This window comes from Lolium rigidum, chromosome 1 (assembly GCF_022539505.1).
Source record: "Lolium rigidum isolate FL_2022 chromosome 1, APGP_CSIRO_Lrig_0.1, whole genome shotgun sequence".
Taxonomy (NCBI): Eukaryota; Viridiplantae; Streptophyta; class Magnoliopsida; order Poales; family Poaceae; genus Lolium; species Lolium rigidum.
In genome coordinates, this window is record NC_061508.1 from 114,482,192 (window position 1) to 114,502,454 (window position 20,263).

The following is a 20,263-nucleotide window of genomic DNA, read 5'->3' on the forward strand; positions in this document are numbered from 1 at the left end:
CCCATAAACTTAAGTGAAGAAAGGCTCAATCACTTTTCAGCAACAATAAATTGCAAGAAAGGATCCCTCCCTTTCACATACCTTGGGTTACCCCTATGTATTGTTAAACCTTCCATGGAACATTTCCTACCCATTGTGCAAAGAACACAAGCAATACTAGGAGGGATTGCTGATTTTCTAAACTATGGAGGTAAACTACAATTGGTCAAATCAGTGCTTTCTTCCATGCCAATTTTCTTCATGTGCTTCTTTAATGTCCCTGTCACAATAAAGGAACAAGTGGCAAAGTATATGAGACATTGTCTATGGAGAAAGAAGAATTCAGATGTTCAAGCCAATGGTTCTGCTCTTGTTGCCTGGAAAAAAATATGCAGAGCAAAAGACCAAGGGGGACTGGGAGTACTCAATTTAGAAATCCAAAATAAGGCACTCATGCTAAAGAATCTTCATAAATTCTTCAATAACCATGACATACCTTGGGTACATTTAATCAGAGACTCTTATTATAGCAATGACAATCTGCTCACAAATATTTTCGAAGGATCGTTCTGGTGGAAGTCACATCTCAAACTGCTGGATATTTACAAATCCATGTCTAGGTGCAATATTGGAAATGGAAAGACTAACTTTTGGACAGATTTATGGGAACAAAATTGCTTACATCAAAGATTTCCTCATCATAACTTTTGCCAAACATACTGATTGGAATGTTGACAGAGTGATACATACAGAATATCTTGAGGATTTGTTTCATCTTCCTCTCGCAACAGGCTTTTGAGGAATTCCAAAACCTTGAAATAGTTTGCCAGAATGCTCTAACAGTGGTACAAGAGGGAAATTATGATAATTGGTCTTATATTTGGGGAAATGCTGAGTTTTCTTCTAAAAAAAATCTTACAAGGCTATGATTGGATTTTCTACAACACCAAAAATCTTCTCCAGATTATGGAAATCTTCATGTCAGGCAAAACACAAATTCTTCTTCTGGCTACTTCTCCATGACAGATTAAATACAAGAAATTTACTAAGGAGAAATAATTTCCAACTACAATCCTATCAATGTGTTGTAAGAAACAGCAATGATGAAGAAACACTAGTACACTTGTTTTGGGCATGCCCTTTTGCTGAACAGTGCTGAAACTTTGTATGCCCATAGAGAAACAAAAGATTGTCAATTTTAGAAGCTTTCGAAGATATGAGGTCTAAAATTAAGTTGCCTTTTGCAATGGAAATACTGATTCTGGCAACATGGGGCAATTTGGATTGTCAGGAACAACAATATATTCAAGAATTAAAATGCTGCGTTCAGTAGTTGGAAAGCAATTTATTCTCAAGAGCTAAGATTGCTAGTACACAGAATGAAGAAAAAACATACAGATACATTCAAAGAGTGGCTTCAATCCCAAGTTTGGTTTAGATTTTGTTTTCTTTCTATGAGAGTTACTAAGTCTCCTTGTAAATCTTTGTAATTTTACTTAATATTATAATAAAAATTGCAGTGGGTTTACCCCACTGTTTTACCTCAAAAAAATAACATGATTATAGTGGATGATCGTGGGAAAAATATGGATCATACCCACTATGAGTTGATGGGGGTTCCCGTGCAAGTGAGGAGGTCCGCACATAGGATTGCCCGGTTCATTGCCTCGTATCATCATTTCATTCGCTCCAACGAAACACATGATGAGCTCAAAAAAGATCTCATGGAAGAATGATGGAATTGACATGGATAACAATAGTTGCATACTTGTTGTATTGTTTGAAAACTATGTTGTATTGTTTAAAACTATGTCCATAAACTTGTTGCATTTGTTGTGAACAATTTGATGTACTTGTTATATTCTTGTGTTGTAATAATAAATGGTACATTTATTTGTGAATTTGTGAAGTTTGTTTGATCTTGTTTGATGCATAGTTTGTGTGTGATTGTTGTTTCCGCCGACGCTGCACGCTGTATTTTGGAGCGTCCGGCGGAGGAACGTTTTTTGGGCCCGCGCTCCAGTTTAGCGCTTTCGGTGGGGGGAAACACAGCGCATCGCGCGGTAAACTTTTGCAGCGCGGTCGGAGCGGCATATAGCGCGCCTGTTGGAGATGCTCTAAGCAATGATATCAATACCCGATACACATTGTAGTATCACATGTCCAGCCAACGCTAGTTCCTATGTTGATCCTCGCTAGATGGGCCACATTGTCATTTTCATAGTCGTCACTAACTACTAAAGCATCCAAAAGACCTCATAATAAGGATATATAGTAGATCTATTAGATTTCCTCATCACTTTCCCCTTGTTGGTCACTTTTGGTTACATGGTTGTTGTTGCCTCACCTCTACGACCATGACACCCAAACCTAGAACAACCGAGACGAAACCAGCTATTGTCCTTGCCGCTTTGTGGCGCCAAAAAGATCCATCAGAAGCGACAAGAAGGATCGACGGTCTCGATGCATGAAGACATGAAACCTTATATCACCACTGGAGCTTGCAGTAGCTAGTAGCTGAGGTAGAGGAAGAAAGGGGCTGACAAGACGATAATCAGAACCTCCACCGTGTTTAGTTAGTTTCTATTTTATGCAATATGTACAAATATGTGAAATAACATGTTTGTTTTCATGCTAATTACAATCAACTAGTTGACCGTGTTGAGAGGAGCACTAAGTAATTTTACGATCTAGAAAAGACAAGAGTGATTAGATTTTTTCACTTAAAAATGTTAATGGATACATAATGACAATGGTAATAAAATCCGGATGCTAATACATGAAAACCGATACGAGAAATGCAAAAGAAGTCAATTATGGATCGATGGTGAAACATGAAATTGAGAACAAAATAAAATTGAGAACAAATTTTTGGATGCTACCCCAGTATTTGAAGAAAAAACAACTTGATTTGAACTAGATAGAGGAGAGATAAAATTATGATCGGAGCCGGTGCCTATTCCTTGGAAAAAATCAGGTCAGGTGAAAACATCCTCCGAAAGCGTATTTCAGTCGGTCCGCTTTCAGGTTCAAAATGCGGAAGGAACTAGAAACAGTGGCAGGGAAGCTCCGCAAACCCGCGCTTGTCGCTTCCGCCAGCGCAGCCCGCGCGACGCGAGCCACTCGCTCGTTGGCAACACAAATCCACTAGCATTTTAGCTCGCCGTCCGGCCATGGTCGCGGCGGCCTTCGCGTCGACCTCCGCCGCCGCCGCCGCGTACTCCTCCTTGGCTCCGAACCCGACAGCGCGAGACCCGGTTAGGAGGCGCACTACTCCACTTGTGAGGACAGCCACCAATCGCCACGTGCACGGACGCACCGCGACCAGTCTCCGCCAGTTTCGCCCCCGCGACCGGTTCGTAAACCCTCCTCGCCCCCTATTCGCGGCGGCGGCGGAAGCGGAGGAGATGGCTGCGGAGACGAGCACCGACGCCAAGCCCTTCGCCGTCCTCTTCGTCTGCCTCGGTAAATCCCGCGAATCCCCTCCTCTGAGCGAGCGTCCGTATCAGCTGATTCGAGTAGCGTCCTTGAATACCTGCGCGCCGATCTCTAGATTCAGCTTACCTCGTCCCGCTCCTTCCGCACGTTTTGTGCGTGTGGGCATACTGCGTCCAGGGCGGCCGTTCACCGGTTCCATTTCCAGCCGGCGGACGGAAGTTTTATCTCGCCGATTCTCCAGTGGCACGCGTCCTCCTGTCCCTGTCTCCCTGAGAAATCGCGGTAGCCTTGTTCGCACATGATAGCAGGATTTCTTGTTTCCATGGTTACCGCCCTGACGTTCCATTTAGTTTCAGTCTCCACTCCCTGTTTGTCAATCATGTGGCGAGGACTTGACATCATAAATGCAAACATCCAACCGCACCACCGCCTTATGACGCCTTACCGCCTTAAAAACCTTGATACAGTTATCTTTAGCCGGAAGATAATTTCATTACACTGCCTTACCTTGGCTGGCGTGTGCTAGAGCATTGAGTTCTGAACTTCTGATGCATACAGGCACTATATTTATCTGACTTCCTGTGCCTATTGTATAATTTATGTACAGGGAACATTTGTAGGAGCCCGGCTGCTGAGGCGGTCTTCCGGAACCTCGTAAACAAGCGTGGGCTTGATTCCAAGTTTCTCATAGACTCTGCTGGTACGATCGGTTATCACGAGGTTGTATTCTGCACTTACTTTGCTCGTTTGTACACTTAATCAGGCTGTTGAGAGACATCAAAACTGATGAGGTGTTGCATGGATTCAGGGAAATAAAGCTGACTCAAGGATGATAGCAACTTCCAAGAAGCGGGGGATTGAGGTGACCTCGATATCCAGGCCTACCAGACCCTCAGACTTCCGAGATTTTGATCTCATCCTTGCAATGGATAGGCAGAACTATGGTTCTCTCTCAGCTCCCTTCGTTTGTGTTTGAGAAACCTCAGAGCTTTTGTTGATGTGTTGCTGCTTCATGCACTTTTATTTTGACCATTATGCAGAAGACATTTTGAGCTCATTTGAGAGATGGAAAAAGAAGGAACCCCTCCCAGACAGTGCACCTAAGAAGGTTAGGATTATGGCCTTTATTTGTTTTATATCATAAAATTATAATTTCATCCTTCATTGTACATACATGTTTCTGTCCATTTCTACTGTTAAGGTTTATAGTTTTACCCCTGACCTTCAGTTCATTGCATTTGCATGTGCAGTTTTTTTCCGTAACTCCATATTAAACAAAAAGAAATTTCTTACTTTTGTTTCCGTCTTTTCCCATATAAAGAATAGATGATACATATGTACCTTAAAACGTGACAGCAAAAGTGGTTGAAATGACATTTATTCTGCTGCTACACCAACTTGATATTTCTGGAAATCTTAGCCTGTAACACTTCACCAAGATGCACTGTCTGTTTGGCAAATGCTGAAGTCATTAATATCATTTAAAAATTGATTTGTGTTGCTTGTTGCTCCAAATGATGTTGCTTATTTAATTCAGGAGCTTGCCTTGTTGACAATGTCTACAAGTGAGATTTTGCTTACTACTAGTTATTCCCTTACCTCTGTAAAGTGGAATAGGCTGCATAGTTGTCTGATAAATATTTTTATTATTTTTCGGCGTCTGATAATTTGAGCTATAGTACTTATTCTTTGTTTCAAACATATTTTAGCTGTTAGCAGTAAGCACAGTATATCTGATAATGCTGTTTTTCATGACCAAAGACTTATTTGTGGTATCCTTACTAGGTTAAGCTGATGTGCTCCTATTGCAAGCGACATAAGGAGTCCGAAGTCCCAGATCCTTACTATGGTGGTGCTAAGGGATTCGAGAAGGTGAGCCAAGGACACAATGTGCTTGTTAGTCAGTATCATAAGGCTGCCATGATTTTCCAGTCCTTTTTAGTTAATAATTTGCCCCAACTGGCATCAGCCTTCATATGCGCATGAATGCACATGCCTTGTTTTCATCTCAAGCATAGTGGTTAGCATTGCCCAGCCACACCTTATGTTAACCATCTAGCTTGTCTTAGTGTCCAATCACTTTGATGTTTATGAGCGTGTTTTAGTGTGATGACCTTGATGTTCATGAGCTCTGTCTTAGTACTGCATCAAAGTTTCAAAAAACAATGAACATTGTGTTAAACATAAATTATTGTTGAGCTATACCGACATTTCCAAAACCAACATCTAGGCATTGTTTTTTCTGCCGAGAAAACGCAAATGCCTTGCTCTGATGCGTTGATAGATAGAAAATGTATTTTACAAACCTATGAATAGGGGTTTACAAACCTGCGCGCACACCACAACCTAAGCACTTTTAGCTCAGCCGTTAGTCACACCTGAATCCTGGATGCTCCTGCTCTGCTCCACAAACACGCCTCTCTACGGATTATATCAAGCAATATGGCCACCTTGGGCCTCTCAGCCATTGAAGAGGGCAGCATGCTGCTTCCATAGCCGCCATACAGTGTGCATCGCTAATGAGGATAAGCCTTTTTTCTGCAATGTGTGGTGGTGTCAACAGATGACTGCCACGACCAGCTGACCCACTCATATCCAACATGTCGGCATTCTCACCTTGCAATATCAAGTACTGGACCTTCTGGCCGGTAATTTAGTTACCTTTTTTTTTCTAATGGAACCGTGGTACTCCCATAAAAATGAATATCCTTCCGATGAAACAAAGATGCATGCTTAGGCTACTGCACTGTATGTAGTAATATACAAGCGCTATGTGCAGTTAACTGAAAATGCTTATTTCAATAAATGAAAACGCGAGATCAGTGCAAAAAATAGATTCTTGGCACTCTTCCTTGATTTCCTAATGGCATTTATTTCTTAGCTAGCAGATGGAAACCATGAGAAGTTCGTACTTATCTCAAAGACATTTAGATTTAGGTGTAGTAGTCATGTTGCAAGCTAGCTAGGGTCACAAAGTTTACATGGAAATTTTGTATGTTGTAAGCAATCTTTGGCCAATGGTTTTTCAGGTACTGGATCTACTGGAAGATGCATGCGAGTCGTTACTTGATGACATCTTGGCAGAGAATGCAAACATTTCTGCTTGATATCAGAATGAATAGCCAGTGTAAGCATCACGTTTTCATTTGATTGTAACAGGGACCAGACACAGATGTCGATTATCTTCGTGTTAGCCATCATCTTCAATCCAGATAATATAATGAGAAAGAATACAAAATACACACTTCTCTATTATCATGTGTCTATATAGCGTTAGGCTGGGTACATTTCCAAGTTTTGATTTGTACTCTGGTACCACTGCTGTCATATACTTTGCTTGTCCACGCGTAATCATGAAATCTACGGTTCTCATGGAATTTCCGGAAGCTGGACTTCTTGCTTGATGACTGAATAATTTCATGAAACTGGTGGTATCAAGACCACACGCTATAGTGAAGTTGGTACTCACAGTAAAAGAATACGTGGTCGTCCTATCCCCAATTTGGAGCATCTGATAATAGTTCATAATACTTAAAAATAATTAGATTGTATCCATGGGAGGACGGAAGGAATTAAAAGGAAGCAATGCTTTTGTGGATGCGGATCAGTGTGGCAACCTTCAATTCTTCCCTTGTGTCTAAAATTACTAAAGAGAACATACTGGGGCAGGCATCGCCGCCTTGTAGTACTTTGGATCCAACAACCTGCCTCAGAACATAGTTTTGATGCCAGCAACTGTGATTTTCCTCGAAAGGTGGCGTCAATGTCCATACTTCACTTCTCAGGACAGCCCCCATAAACGATTTTTTTTGAACCATGCAAGAGCCATGCATGTATATTAATTACAAGAGGGAAAACCCACTGCTGTGGGTGCAAGTCTTAGAGAGAAAAAATACACGAAAAACTCAGCCTTACAACAGAAGTAACCGACCGCCAAAAACAAACCACATACAGAGGATGAAATTAAGAACCAGGAAGGGAAGTGCAGCCTGCACTAGCTAGACACCAAAGTTTTGCTTCAGCCTTAATTTGATCTATAATCTTGTTGATCGGCTTGTGCAGCTTTTCAAAAACTCGGGCATTCCTTTCCCGCTAAATCGTCCAGGATGTCAAAATCACTAAGGAGTTAAACCCACCAGTACCAGCTCTGCCAATGATGGCCCTTCCTTGCCACCACCATTCTCGTAGTTGCTGGTCCGTGATAGAAACGACCTGATGAAAGTTCACCCAGTTCAGAACGATGCTCCAGATAATGTTGGCGACCACACAGCCCATAAAGAGATGATGAACAGTTTCTTCCGCTGCGTTGCAGAGCACACATTTCTCATTGTGAGGTAGGCCACGCTTACCTAATCTGTCAGCGGTCGAGATCCTACCACGAATAAAAAGCCAGACAGCTATCTGTGCAAAATTAGCATACTGTGCTTTTCAGGTCAGGTGTCGCGCATTTTGCATTTTAGGGGTCACACAACTTTTGGTAGTCGTTAATCTCATCTTTCTTGGTTCAAAGCCAACCAATCATGCCCGGAAGGCTGGAAGCCATTTCAAACCTAGTTTCCCCACTAACTGAAATCTAGGAGTGTATCTGTCAAAGCAATCCGGGACTGTAGGCTTGCAACATTCAGCAGTGTATTAATACTCTGCTCTCGAAAGTTATTGGTGTGCTAACTTGCATTATTTTAAAGTTAAACAAAAAAAGTAACCGAAGTGTTATCTGGTAACCACAATGGACTGTAACAGATATGATGTGCTAACTTGCATTGTTTTAGCCCGAACTGAACAGACTAAAAGGAAAACAATGCAAAGTCATCATTCCATCAGTACTCAATTCATATATAGCATGACCACACCATTGCATACAAGCTTATACATTTTGCAAAAACCAGCTCTTCTCTAAAATGTCTCTTTTAAGTCCATGTTTGTAGTAGAAAGACATTCATGAGAACTGAAGACAGCACAAGCTCAGATGACAATGCATTAACCAGAATACTATCGAGACCAAAACTTAACCCAAGATGAGCATACCAAACTCTGCAGGACACAACTTTATCCAACATATCTTCTACAGCAGCGTCATCCAAAATACCTCTGAAAACTTGAAGATGGGACTAGTTCATCGATCTCGGGTTCCTAGGCGTCAACTAAGTTGATTATCTGAAGTTTCACAGGATGGGCACACTAAATATTGTGAAACATGGCTAACTTCTCAAAGATATCAACAAACACAGCAGGTCTTGACTGTTTCAGGTGTACATACCCTTGGCTTGCCAACACATCGTTCATTCTGCCAGAAGAGATGATAAATTCGACGCAAGCATCTTTGAGCATGCTGCAGTGATGCTGATCAGCCAGAGCCAATGTGGTCGCCACACTCTCAACATCAATATTCTTGCAGAGAATGCTTTGGCATAACATCTTCATCCTTTCAATTGCATACCTATCTGCAGCCACGAGTAAGTGCTTCACCATTTCTTCCTTGTCAACATCATCAAGACCATCCATTGAAGGCAATGAATCTGTGTATATGAAGTGAAGCAGGGCTTTGAAAATAGCAGGCTGGATGTCTTCAATTTCTATGTTTGGCATCGACTTGTCACTCATTGGCCCGTAGAACTGCGCCTTGAATACTGGGGATCGCATTGCGAGGATGATCTTGTGAGCAGGGAATGCCTCACCTTTAAGCTTGAAAACCACATCAGCTTCATCCTGTGCCTCCAGCAATTTGCCCAGATTATCTGACAAGTCAGAGGGCGGCACCAGGGCCTCAAAGACCGATGAGGTCTGCCTCACCCGTGGTTCCTTGATGACAGTGATTTCACACTTGATCACGAGGCGGTCGTCCCGCAGGTATGGTGATGCTTCCAGCTCGCTCCTTTTCATGAACTTTGAGTAGCCCCGATAGGATCCAGCTGTTAATAATGTTGGCGTTTCCTGGGAGACCCCTGACAAGGGCAGCCCGGAGTCCTCCTTCACCAGGCTCAAGTCCGAGAGGACCCTCACCTCGCCATCATTGCTGATGAGCTCGACAAAGGCGGAGACGTACTCTTCGTCCTCTTTGTAACCATCAGGGTAGTAGCGGATGCACCATTCGTAGCCGCCAACGGAGAAGGTATCGGAACATATACAATTGCCTCTACCAATGCCCTTGTGCAGGCTGTACCCAATGATCTCGAACGAGTGTGTGCCCCGCGCTATCCCCGGGGTGCACCTCGATGATGTGTTCACAACTTGCCTCTGGGTTGCAACCATCCTGGGAGATAGTGGAACTAGGCACGTTGGCGTTTGGGGGCGGTGGAGGGCGGCGGGGCGGTAGGGTTAAGGAGGGCGGCGAGGCGGTAGGGTTAAGGAGCGCGGTGCAAGAACTGGACTGAGAGAATATTTGGACGACAAAAAGAAGGAGAGGCGGAGGTGTAGAGAACTTCCAGCAAGATGGTCTATATCTCATCATCTGTATTTCTATATATACTGTGAATTAAGAAGATTTCATCATTTATATCATTCCATCTTTAGCCGATAGTTTTATATTCCCTCTTATATATTTAAATAATATTATTCAACGGCCATTTGCAACGGTGTATTACAACGGTTATTATTTCAACGGCTATAATTTTAACGGCTATAATTTCAATGACTATAATTCAAATCGTGAAGCATCCTGAGTTGGCAATGTTTCATCACACCCGAAAATAACAAGTCGAGAAACCTATCTGGCTCCATCTGTACAAAATTGACACGATCAACAATCATCTATCGGTAGACCGTAACAGAAATGATGTGCCAACTTGCATTGTTTTTAATCCAGAACTGAACAGATCGGAAGGAAAACTTACAGCACCTAGTCATAGTCATTGTTTCATAAATAGTGGATTCATAGTGAGCATGACCCACCATTGCACACGAAACATAAATTTTGCAAAACCAGCTTTTCTCTAAAAATATCTCTGAAAATCATATTGGATACAAATAGATCTCTAAGAACTAAAAGTCAGCATAAGCTCACATGGTAATGCATTGATCAAAATACTATCAAGACCAGCAGTTAACCAAGATGAGCATATCACATTCTGCGGGACTCTACTTTATCCAACATATCTTCTACAGCAGCGTCCTCCAAAATACCTCTGAAAACTGGAAGATGGGACTAGTTCATCTCAAATGCCTAGGTGTCAACTAACCTGATTATCTGAAGTTTCACAGGATGGGCATACTATAAAATTGTGAGACATGGTTGACTATTCAAACATATATACTAAAACAGCAAGTCTTGACTTTTTCAGACGCACTTGCCCTTGGCTTGCCAACACGTCGTTCATTCTGTCCGAAGAGATGATAAATTCGATGCAAACATTGAGCATGCTGCAGTGATGCTGATCAGCTGCAGCAAATTTTGTCGCCACAATTTCAACATCAAGACTACTGCAAAGAATGCTTCCGAATAACATCTTCATCCTTTCTACCCCATACCTATCTGCAGCCACGAGTAAGTGCTTCACCATGTCTTCATTCTCAAGATCATCGAGATCATCCATAGAAGACAATGAATCTGTGTATATGAAGTGAAGCAAGACTTTGAAAATAGCTAGCTTTGATGTCTTCAGTTGCTACATTCCACATCGACTTGTCCCTTGTCGGCCCGTAGAACTGCGTCGTGAACACTGGCGATCCCATTGCGAGGACGAATTTTTCAGTCCGCCCTTAGACCGGAGTCCTTGGGCACCCTATATACCCCTGAATGGACAGGTAGGCAACCTGGCAGGAGTCGTCGGCAGAAGTGCCTTGCTTGGTATGGCTAAACACTTCTCTTTTCTTATTTTTGATCCACAATTCCTAGCTCCCTTTCTTAATTGTAGACTTGGGCCATTGTGCAATTACCATCCTTTATTCGACCAGGCCCCATGGGAACAGCCATGAAGATGTCCACCCCTTTCTTAGAAAAATGGAAAGGAAAAGGTGCTCAGTGACGACTGCCCCTTCTACCTTTACTTTTTGCCGCTTTGTCTCTGTGGAGCATCTGTTTCCTAATATACCCGGGGTGTGCGCAAGCCAGGATGCAAGGCGGTGAAATTCCACTTGTTCGGGAAGGACCCGATAGAGAGAGAATGCGGGAACCTACCTTTATGACATGGTTAGTCATACCAGAGGAGAAGAGGCCGTAAACATTTTCCTCTGTGAACGGGAACACTTGAAGCACAAAATACGAGAAGGCATTGATATGGGTTAAGTTCAACTGGTCGGATGCCTCACCTTTAACCATGAAACCACATTTGCGGGGCGATTTTGGCACCTGCTAGTATCTGCGGTACGACCATCATGGGAGATTGGGAACTAGGTGCGGCGCCATTGGGGCCTGCTGGAGGGGCGGTGAGGCGGTAGGTTTAGGGACTGTAGCAAAACAACTGGACTGAGAAAATTTGGGCGACAAAGAGGAAATGATGGTTAGAGCATTTCTGGTCGATAGTCTATATCTCATTATCTGTATTTCTATATATATTGTGGTTAAAAATATTTTATCATTTATAGCATTCCATCTATGGCCGATGGTTTTAATTTCATCCTTCATATCCCCTCTTATATACTTTAATAAAATATTCTTCAACGACCATTTGCAAAGGTGTAGTACACGTAGGGTTCGTAACATAGAAAACAAAAAAATTCCTACTGCAAGAACGAACAAAAAGCCAAGATCTAATCTACTAGATGGTAGCAACGAGATGGGATAAATATACCCTCGAAGATCGCTAAGCGTTTAACGAGATGGATCTCGTGGATGATGTAGTCGATCACTTGCCGCTCTCAGGAACGAGTAGAAGATCCTGTTGGTGCCACAATCGGGCAGCACCTCCACACTCGGTCACATGTACGGTGTTGATGAAGACGTCCTTCTCCCTGTTCTAGAGGGCAGCGGAAGTAGTAGATTCTCCTCGGAATCCCGGCAGCACGACGTCGTGGTGACGGTGGTGGTGGAGATCTCCTGCATGGCTTCGCCGTCACCGTGCGGGAGAGAGATGGAGGAGGGTGGAGCTAGGGTTTGGGGAGAGAGAGGGGTGCGGCCAAGGCAGCCAAAGTGTTGCCAGCCATCCCCCTCTCCTCCTCTTTATATAGGTGGAACACTCAAGGGTCCAAACCTACTCCTCCTAGGAGTCCTAGTGCAAACCTACCATAAAATCAAATAGTCAAACCTAGTCAAAGGTGGACTTGGGGTGGGACTTCCCCCCCCCTTCCTTGTTGGTTGGCCGGCCAAGGTGGTGGAGTCCACCATGGACTCCACCTTCAACTTCAATGGGTCGGTTAAGGTTGGTGGAGTTCCTAAGGGACTCCACCTTCCTTAGTGAATATTTTTAACAGCCCTAGAACCTTCTAGAACTTTCCAAACCTCCGATAAAAAATCACCGGATTATTCCCAAACTTGGAATTCGACTTTCTATATGTGAATCTTATTCTCCGAACCATTCCGGACCTCCTCGTGATGTCCTAGATCCCATCTGAGACTCCGAACAATATTTGGTCTCCATCTCATATTTCATATCTACTTAAACAACATCGAACCTTAAGTGTGTCACCCTATGGTTTGTGAACTATGCAGATATGATTGAGACACCTCTCCGATCAATAACCAATAGCGGCACCTGGATATCCATAATGGCTCCCACATATTCAACGATGACTTCGTGATCGAATGAACCATTAACATATGATACTGATTCCCTTTGTCGTGCGATACTTTACTTATTCGAGGTTCGATCATCGGTATCTCTATACCTAGTTCAACCTCGTTACCGATAAGTACTCTTTACTCGTACTGTGATATGACATCCCTTGTGACCCAGTCACATGCTTGCAAGCTAATTGGATGACATTCCACCGACAGGGCCCAGAGTATATCTATCTGTCATGTGGATAGACAAATCCCACTCTTGATCTATGCGCTTCAACCCATACTTTCAGAATACTTAACACCACCTTTATAACCAATCCAATTACGAAGTGATGTTTGATGTCATCAAAGCATCCATCCGGTGCAGGTGATTAACATGATCTCATGGTCGAAGGATTATGTTACTATGTATCTTAAAGCTTGTAGCAAAACGAACTTAATGACTTGATCATATGCTATCCTTACTATGGGTGTGTGTCCATCACATAATTCTCCTAATGATATGATCTTATTATTAACAACATTCAATGTTCATGATCAGAAACCATGATCATCTATTAATCAACAAGCTAGTTTAACAAGAGGCTTACTAGTGACTCTTTTATGTTTACAATACACACAAGTATTAATGTTTCTGATTAATACAATTATAGCATGGGATGTAAACATTTATCATGAACACTAAGATATAGCAATAACCACTTTATTATTGCCGCTCGGACATATCTCCAACAGTCTTCCACTTGCACTAGACTCAGTAATCTAGTTTACATTTGTAATGATCTCACATGTGGCCTTCTGGTGCTTATCATGTTTTGATCATGGGAGAGGTTTCAATTAACGAATCTGACACGCTCAGAAACTTATGTATTTTGCAATTCATTTGCGTCTTCACGCATCACTCATTTTTCAAATGAGTCGGCATTAATCGTATATGTTTGGTCTTCTGGTGGAATCTTAACTCCGCGGTCTGAAATATGTTACCAATATTAATTGTGACACACAATATAGCTTCATAGTTCTGACACTATTGGAACTACACCAAGTTCTAAAAGAACTCCTTGACTCAAACACCCTCGGTCATTGTCAAAATAATGATATACCCTGCCTTCGTTTGTAGAATTCATCACAATATTTAGAACTCATCTAAATCTAGCATAGTCTTCTTCTAGCCTATTGTGCTACCTTTTAATGAACACTTAGTCTAATTGAGATTGAATTTTATTTTTAGATGTGACCAAACTAATATCGGTGCAACACCTTACATCGATTTGTTTGTCATTACCCCATACAAAACTAGATATATCCTCGATTCTTCCAAAGCACTCAGGGATATTCTTACTGTTGTCCAATGATCATCACATGAATCATTCTGATATATGCTCGTAACATTTTAGAGTACAAGACATCTAATTGTGTACATATTATTCGTGATCTAAAATTATTCATGTGGTTTTACTCATTTAGTGTCAAATACACTCAAGTTTTGTTAAACCTCCACATGGAAAAGAACAGCTTCTTGACGTTTTCATATTGAACTATTTTAATATTTATTCTATGTACTTTGACTTAAACTTATTATGCACTTCAATCTATCTTCATAGATCTTGACGATAAATATGTTCTTAGTCCATATCCTTTCAATGAAATATTTTAATCACATCAAGTACAAAATTACATCATTTCTAATCAACGATACGTCATCCACATAAAGTATTACAAATATGTCTCAACGCTCCCACTTAATTTCTTGCAAATGCAATCATCTTCATCGTTTCCGATGAAATTAAAACTCTTTGATTATTTCATCCGGTGAAGATTCCAACTCCGTGATACTCACTTCATCCAGTGAAATTTGTATACATATCTAATATTCTACGGACTAGCAAAACTCTCGGTTATATATTATATACATTTTTAATACACACTTCTGCTAAGAATGTATTTCTGCCATCCTACTAAAATATCTCCTGAAAGAAATATGTAGCGATTACTAAAATAACCCGCATAGACTATAAACATCGCTACGGAAGATCTAATCTTATCGCAGTAAACTCTTTAAACTTTGTTGTAAACAACCTTTCGACAAGTCGAGCTTCTTCAAGGATATTACATCCATGTCCATTAATTTTATAGATCCATTTACTTTCAAAAAGTATTTATTCCTTTAGAAGGTTTACCAAGCTCCAAGTTTGATTATATATACTATCTTGGATTTCATGGCACTTAGCCATTTTAATGGAGTCGGGGCCCATTATAGCTTCTTTGTATGCAGTTGGTTTATCATTGTTAAAAACAATCCTTTGTCCACAAATCATTTATTTGATCACAAAGTCAACCATACCTACAAGGCTCAATATGTACTTCGATCTCCATGGCTATAATACTTTGTAGACATGGGAGCTATGAGTGTCGTGGCTGCTTCTGGAACCATTTCCGACGCTGCGCTACTCTGCTCATCTTACTCAGGTTCATCAACCTTATCGAGTTCCATTGTCCTCCCACTCAAATATTTCGCGAGAAACAATTTCTTAGAAATAAGCAAGAAACATCGACAAATACTTTTGTCTTTGACTTCATAGTGGAAAGAATTCCCAATTTGTTCTCTGGGAAAACCAATCAAAGACATTTTTACGATTTTAGTTGTAAACTCATTTACTTATGCTACGCATACCAAAATTTAATAAATGACTATTAGGGTTTATACCCATACCATAACTCGTATGGTGTCATTTCAATAGATTATGATGACGCTCTATTTAGTGTAAAAGCGGTAGTCTCTAAAGCATAATCCACAAAAAAATAATGGCATTATTTTATTTGATTTCACCATATATCCAACAAGGTTTGGATACGTCTCTCGAATACTCCAAGACTATGGTGTTCCAAGAAATGTGAGTTGTGGAACAATTTCGCAACTCTCTTAGATGTTCGCTAAAACTCATAATTTAAATATTTTCTCCATGATCAAATCATAGATATTTGAGTTTTCCATTACGATGATTTCTACTTCATGCTGATTTTTTTTGAATCTATTCAAATGTTTTAGACTTCTTCCTCATAGAATAGATATATCCATATATATACACTCAATTCATTGTTGGAAATTTTATGAAGTACAAGAATCTTCCGTACACAACTATGCCCAATGAACCATATACATCATCATGTATGTTTCCACTAAGCTAGTTGTCCGTTCAACTTTTGGCCTATGAATGGTGTTTTAGTCATTCTCCTTAGAAAAGATTTGCAAGTGCCGAACGATTCAAAAATTGAATGACTCCAAAAATCCATTTGCATGGAGTTTATTCATGCTTTCCTTTCTAACATGACCTAAACGACGGTTCCACAAATAAGTGGAATTCAAATCATTTGCCTTATGGCATGTTAGCGTCAGTGTTATGCATGTGTGTTTCACCATTAAGGTTTATAATAACTTATCCATCGTACATAAAGTATGGTCATAATTTGAACAACTCATTGCTTTCATTTGACCAGAGCAAAATAAAAATTATTAAGTCATTTATAATAAATCTCAATGGCTAGGTAGAATGCCAACGACGAACATAACAACACTTTATTTTGGTCTGGATGTGCATTATTACCACATTCCTTGTCGGTCACTTAGGCCATTGTATTCTTGTATTGCATTGTATTGTATGACACCTCATACCAACCAATATGGTACAAATATCCAAGAATTATATTGCATGATCAACAAATAATACATTCATAACATGTATATCATCTATATACACCTGAGCTAGACTTTCTAGTCTTTTCTATCTTTCTGCCAAAATATTTTGTAGTTTTTCTTTCGGTTTTCCCTATATTTCAGAAAACACTCAACATCAATAACTTCTAGGCTTGTTGGTCAAATACCAACACCCTTGAGTTTCGCACTTTGAATTTGATCATCACATGATAAGTGTTCCAAATTTCACTATTAGTAACCTTTTAATGTGATGAACAATTTCACTCATAATTGTATCCATTAAATCATGACAACTTCATGATGAAGCCACTATGGTTCATATGTGGATACATGAATAACGTTAGTGCCCAACTAGTTGGAGGATTGGGACGCCTAGCATCTTCAACCTTCATACATGTCCATAAAACTTATGAGTTTATGTAGTCTCACTAAATTATATTCTATCATCTTGTAATAAGGTCTTAGATATCACATATATCTCACATCTTGCTTATTTCTGAAAATGAACTTTCCAGCTCCTTACTTTTCAAACGGATACAAACATCAAGTTTTACGGAGACAAGATATTTTTAGGTACTTAATTGAAACCATTGCTCTTTGAGTTAGCAATTTGAGGGTTACCAAAAGTTTGCAATTGGACTTAATCATTTCTTGATTCTTTAACAATACGGTACCAGTTTGTAAAGTTACTTGTCAGATTTAGCAGTGTTTCTATCTCAATTACAAGTCTAACGCAAGGTAGAAAACGGATGCCAATTCTAAAAATTTAATTCAAATACAATTTAGACTATATTCAGGATAATTAGTTTAAGTTTTAATCAAATTACTAATGAACTCCCACTTAATTCAACATCCCTCATATTTGTTTAGTGGCACATGATCCAAATTGACTACATCAAGTCCGATCAGCACGTGAGATGATGTAGCTTCAATGGTGAACATCAACATGTTGATCATATCATCCATATGACTCGTGTTCAAACTTTCGGTTTCTTGTGTTCCGAGGCTCTATCTGTACATGCTAGGCTCGTCAAGCAAAACTCAAGTATTTCCGCGTTTGCAACATGCCTTACACTCGTTGTATGTGAACGTATAGTCTATCACATCCGATCATCACGAGATGCTTCAAAACGACTGTTGGCGTCAGAAACCCACCGGCGGGCAGCGACTGGCCAACACCGTAGAGCCGGGAACAACTTAGGGCTGAGGCTGGCCCCAGTCCCTCAGAGCGACGGCCCGCAAAGCCTCCTGGTCGCGCGCCGATGCAAACTGCAAGGGCGTGCCACCCGACCTATACCCGGTCGGGAAGGTGTGGATGATGCCTCGCTTAGTTTCCTGCAGGGCACACACGTACACGTTAAAGACGAGCCTCGATCGGCTCTCGGGTTATCCTCGTGAATCGGCTCATGGAGCCGATCCACCCATGATTCGTCCAAGGTGGCCGAATATATGGTGGTCCTGCTTGATCAAGATAAAGCATATGAGACCCACGACGATCTAGGGTTTTCACCGCATAATCGGATCATCCTACTCACGATTGGGCCTCGCGCTCGCGCACGGTGAGAGTAAGACAGCCCTAGACAAGGCCTAAAAACCAACACGAAGTTGATCCTCGGAACATCCTGTCTAGGGCCAGCAAACTACACCCTACACGCCGCTGGATCCTCCAACCCTTTGTAAGGCCTAACTATTGCAGATATCAAACTAATCCCTGATAAATCAAGGAGCGATCGTAAGGGATCAGATCTACTAAATAACGATCAAGCGGGGTGCCGCCCCTGCACCCATGATGAGGTACGTGGACGGCTAGATGCGCAAGGGTTGCACTACGACAAGCATATGATACTAAGAACAATGCTAACCCTAACACACCTACGATAACTACGTTGCTCGCCATCAAAAAGGCTTCGAGTACGAGCAACGCATGAACAACGTGGGCAGGCTCGTCGCTGCCTAGATCGCAAGATGCGATCTAGGCAGCATGGTGCTTACCGGAGAAACCCTTGAGACGAAGGGGTTGACGATGCGCCGAGATTGGTTTGTGTTGAACGTTGGTTGTTGTTTATTTCATAAACCCTAGATACATATTTATAGTCCAGGGGACTTTCTAATGTGGACGTGCACCAAACCGTGCACGAGATAAAATCTAACTTCTACGTAGCCTACTATATTAAGATACACGGGCTAACTAGCCCAAACTCTGCGCATAAAGGCCGATTCACCTATTTTCTTCCATGTATAACCTTCACGTCCATCTTGATCGCGGCCCACCTCTGACTTGGTCAAATTCTGGTGATAACACATGCCCCCCTGGTTTTGGAGATGTCATTTCCAAAATCATTACGCTTTTCTCTCGTAGGGTCATGTTGTGGCAGAGCAGAACTGTCGCAGTATACTTCATGATGACGTCTTGCCTCCTCGCCTTCTCTGCGCGACTTGACGGTTCTGGCACCGCGTCCTCGAAAACTGTTTGGGCGTTAAATCTCTTTGCCCCTTTTTATTTGGCCACCCCCCATAATTCCTTTCTTCATCCCCTTGCTCCACAGTAGCCATCGGCAAACCCAAAAACCCCGATTAGTCCCCATGGATTCTTCCTCTTCCACTGCTTCCTCTGGCCTGTCCCTCCAGTCCTCCTCCTCCAGCGAGCTCGAGCAGGAGGTCGATTTGATGGCCATCTACGAGGCCCGCGCCCCAGAATATTGGGACGCGCGGGACTGGGACTTCTCCAATGAGTCGGAAGACGACGAACCCCTCACCGACGGGGAAGAAGATCTTCAGTTCCTCCTTGACGGAGAGCTAGAAGCAACAAGTGATGACGACCTCTTTCCCTGGGAAGGGAGCTTCTCCTCCGACGAGAAGGAGGAAGAGGAGGAAGAAGACGAGGACGATCCTCTCGAGGGTTACCCACCAGCAAAGCGCCTTCGCATGTGGTGGGACGACGACGACAGCGATGACGAAGAAGAGGATGAAGCCCCCACAAAGGGCCTCGGGAGCAGCGACGAGGAGCCCGTCGGCAGCAGCGCCGATGGGAACTCCGGGGATGATGATGAAGGCAGTGACGGCCCGTAGATTAGGATCTACCGGTGTAGGTCTAGTAGTAGTGGCCCCTCCTTTTGTTCTTCTCTTCTTAAGCAATCGGTTCCTTTCTTGTAAGAAATCTAGTTATCAATGGAAAATTCCCCAACTTGATTCCACTGATCCTTTTTTATGCTACCTTAGCCGATTGTCAACTCCACCGATTTTTAATGAGCCGATTTCCACACATCGTTCCCCATCCTTTTGGCATCGGAATGATTGTGAGCCTGGTTAGTGCTCAACAAGCCTGTATCCGCGGAACCAGCCCGATGACCATGTAATCGGCTTCTCCAACAGAGCATTCAGGAGGCCAGCTGCCCCCCGAGCTTCAACCGGGGTGGGAACCATGATGAGGGTCTGCAATTCAGACAAACAGTCCCAGGTATGATCACGCCTGGAAG

General features: G+C 42.1%; 2 protein-coding genes across 2 annotated transcripts; one reads left to right on the top strand and one right to left on the bottom strand.

Annotated features, from left to right (window-relative positions):
- The first annotated feature begins 3,137 nt into the window (after positions 1-3,137).
- On the top strand, positions 3,138-6,572 carry LOC124680331 (putative low molecular weight protein-tyrosine-phosphatase slr0328). The gene is made up of 6 exons (XM_047215405.1): positions 3,138-3,444; positions 4,025-4,137; positions 4,226-4,361; positions 4,458-4,525; positions 5,203-5,289; positions 6,447-6,572. Exons 1-6 carry the CDS (start codon positions 3,153-3,155, stop codon positions 6,522-6,524), a joined length of 774 nt encoding a protein of 257 aa, XP_047071361.1. The 5' UTR covers positions 3,138-3,152; the 3' UTR covers positions 6,525-6,572.
- A 2,023-nt stretch (positions 6,573-8,595) lies between these two features.
- On the bottom strand, positions 8,596-9,666 carry LOC124650398 (BTB/POZ and MATH domain-containing protein 1-like). The gene has a single exon (XM_047189931.1). The coding sequence runs from the start codon at positions 9,664-9,666 to the stop codon at positions 8,596-8,598; it is 1,071 nt and encodes a 356-aa protein (XP_047045887.1).
- Positions 9,667-20,263: the final 10,597 nt, after the last annotated feature.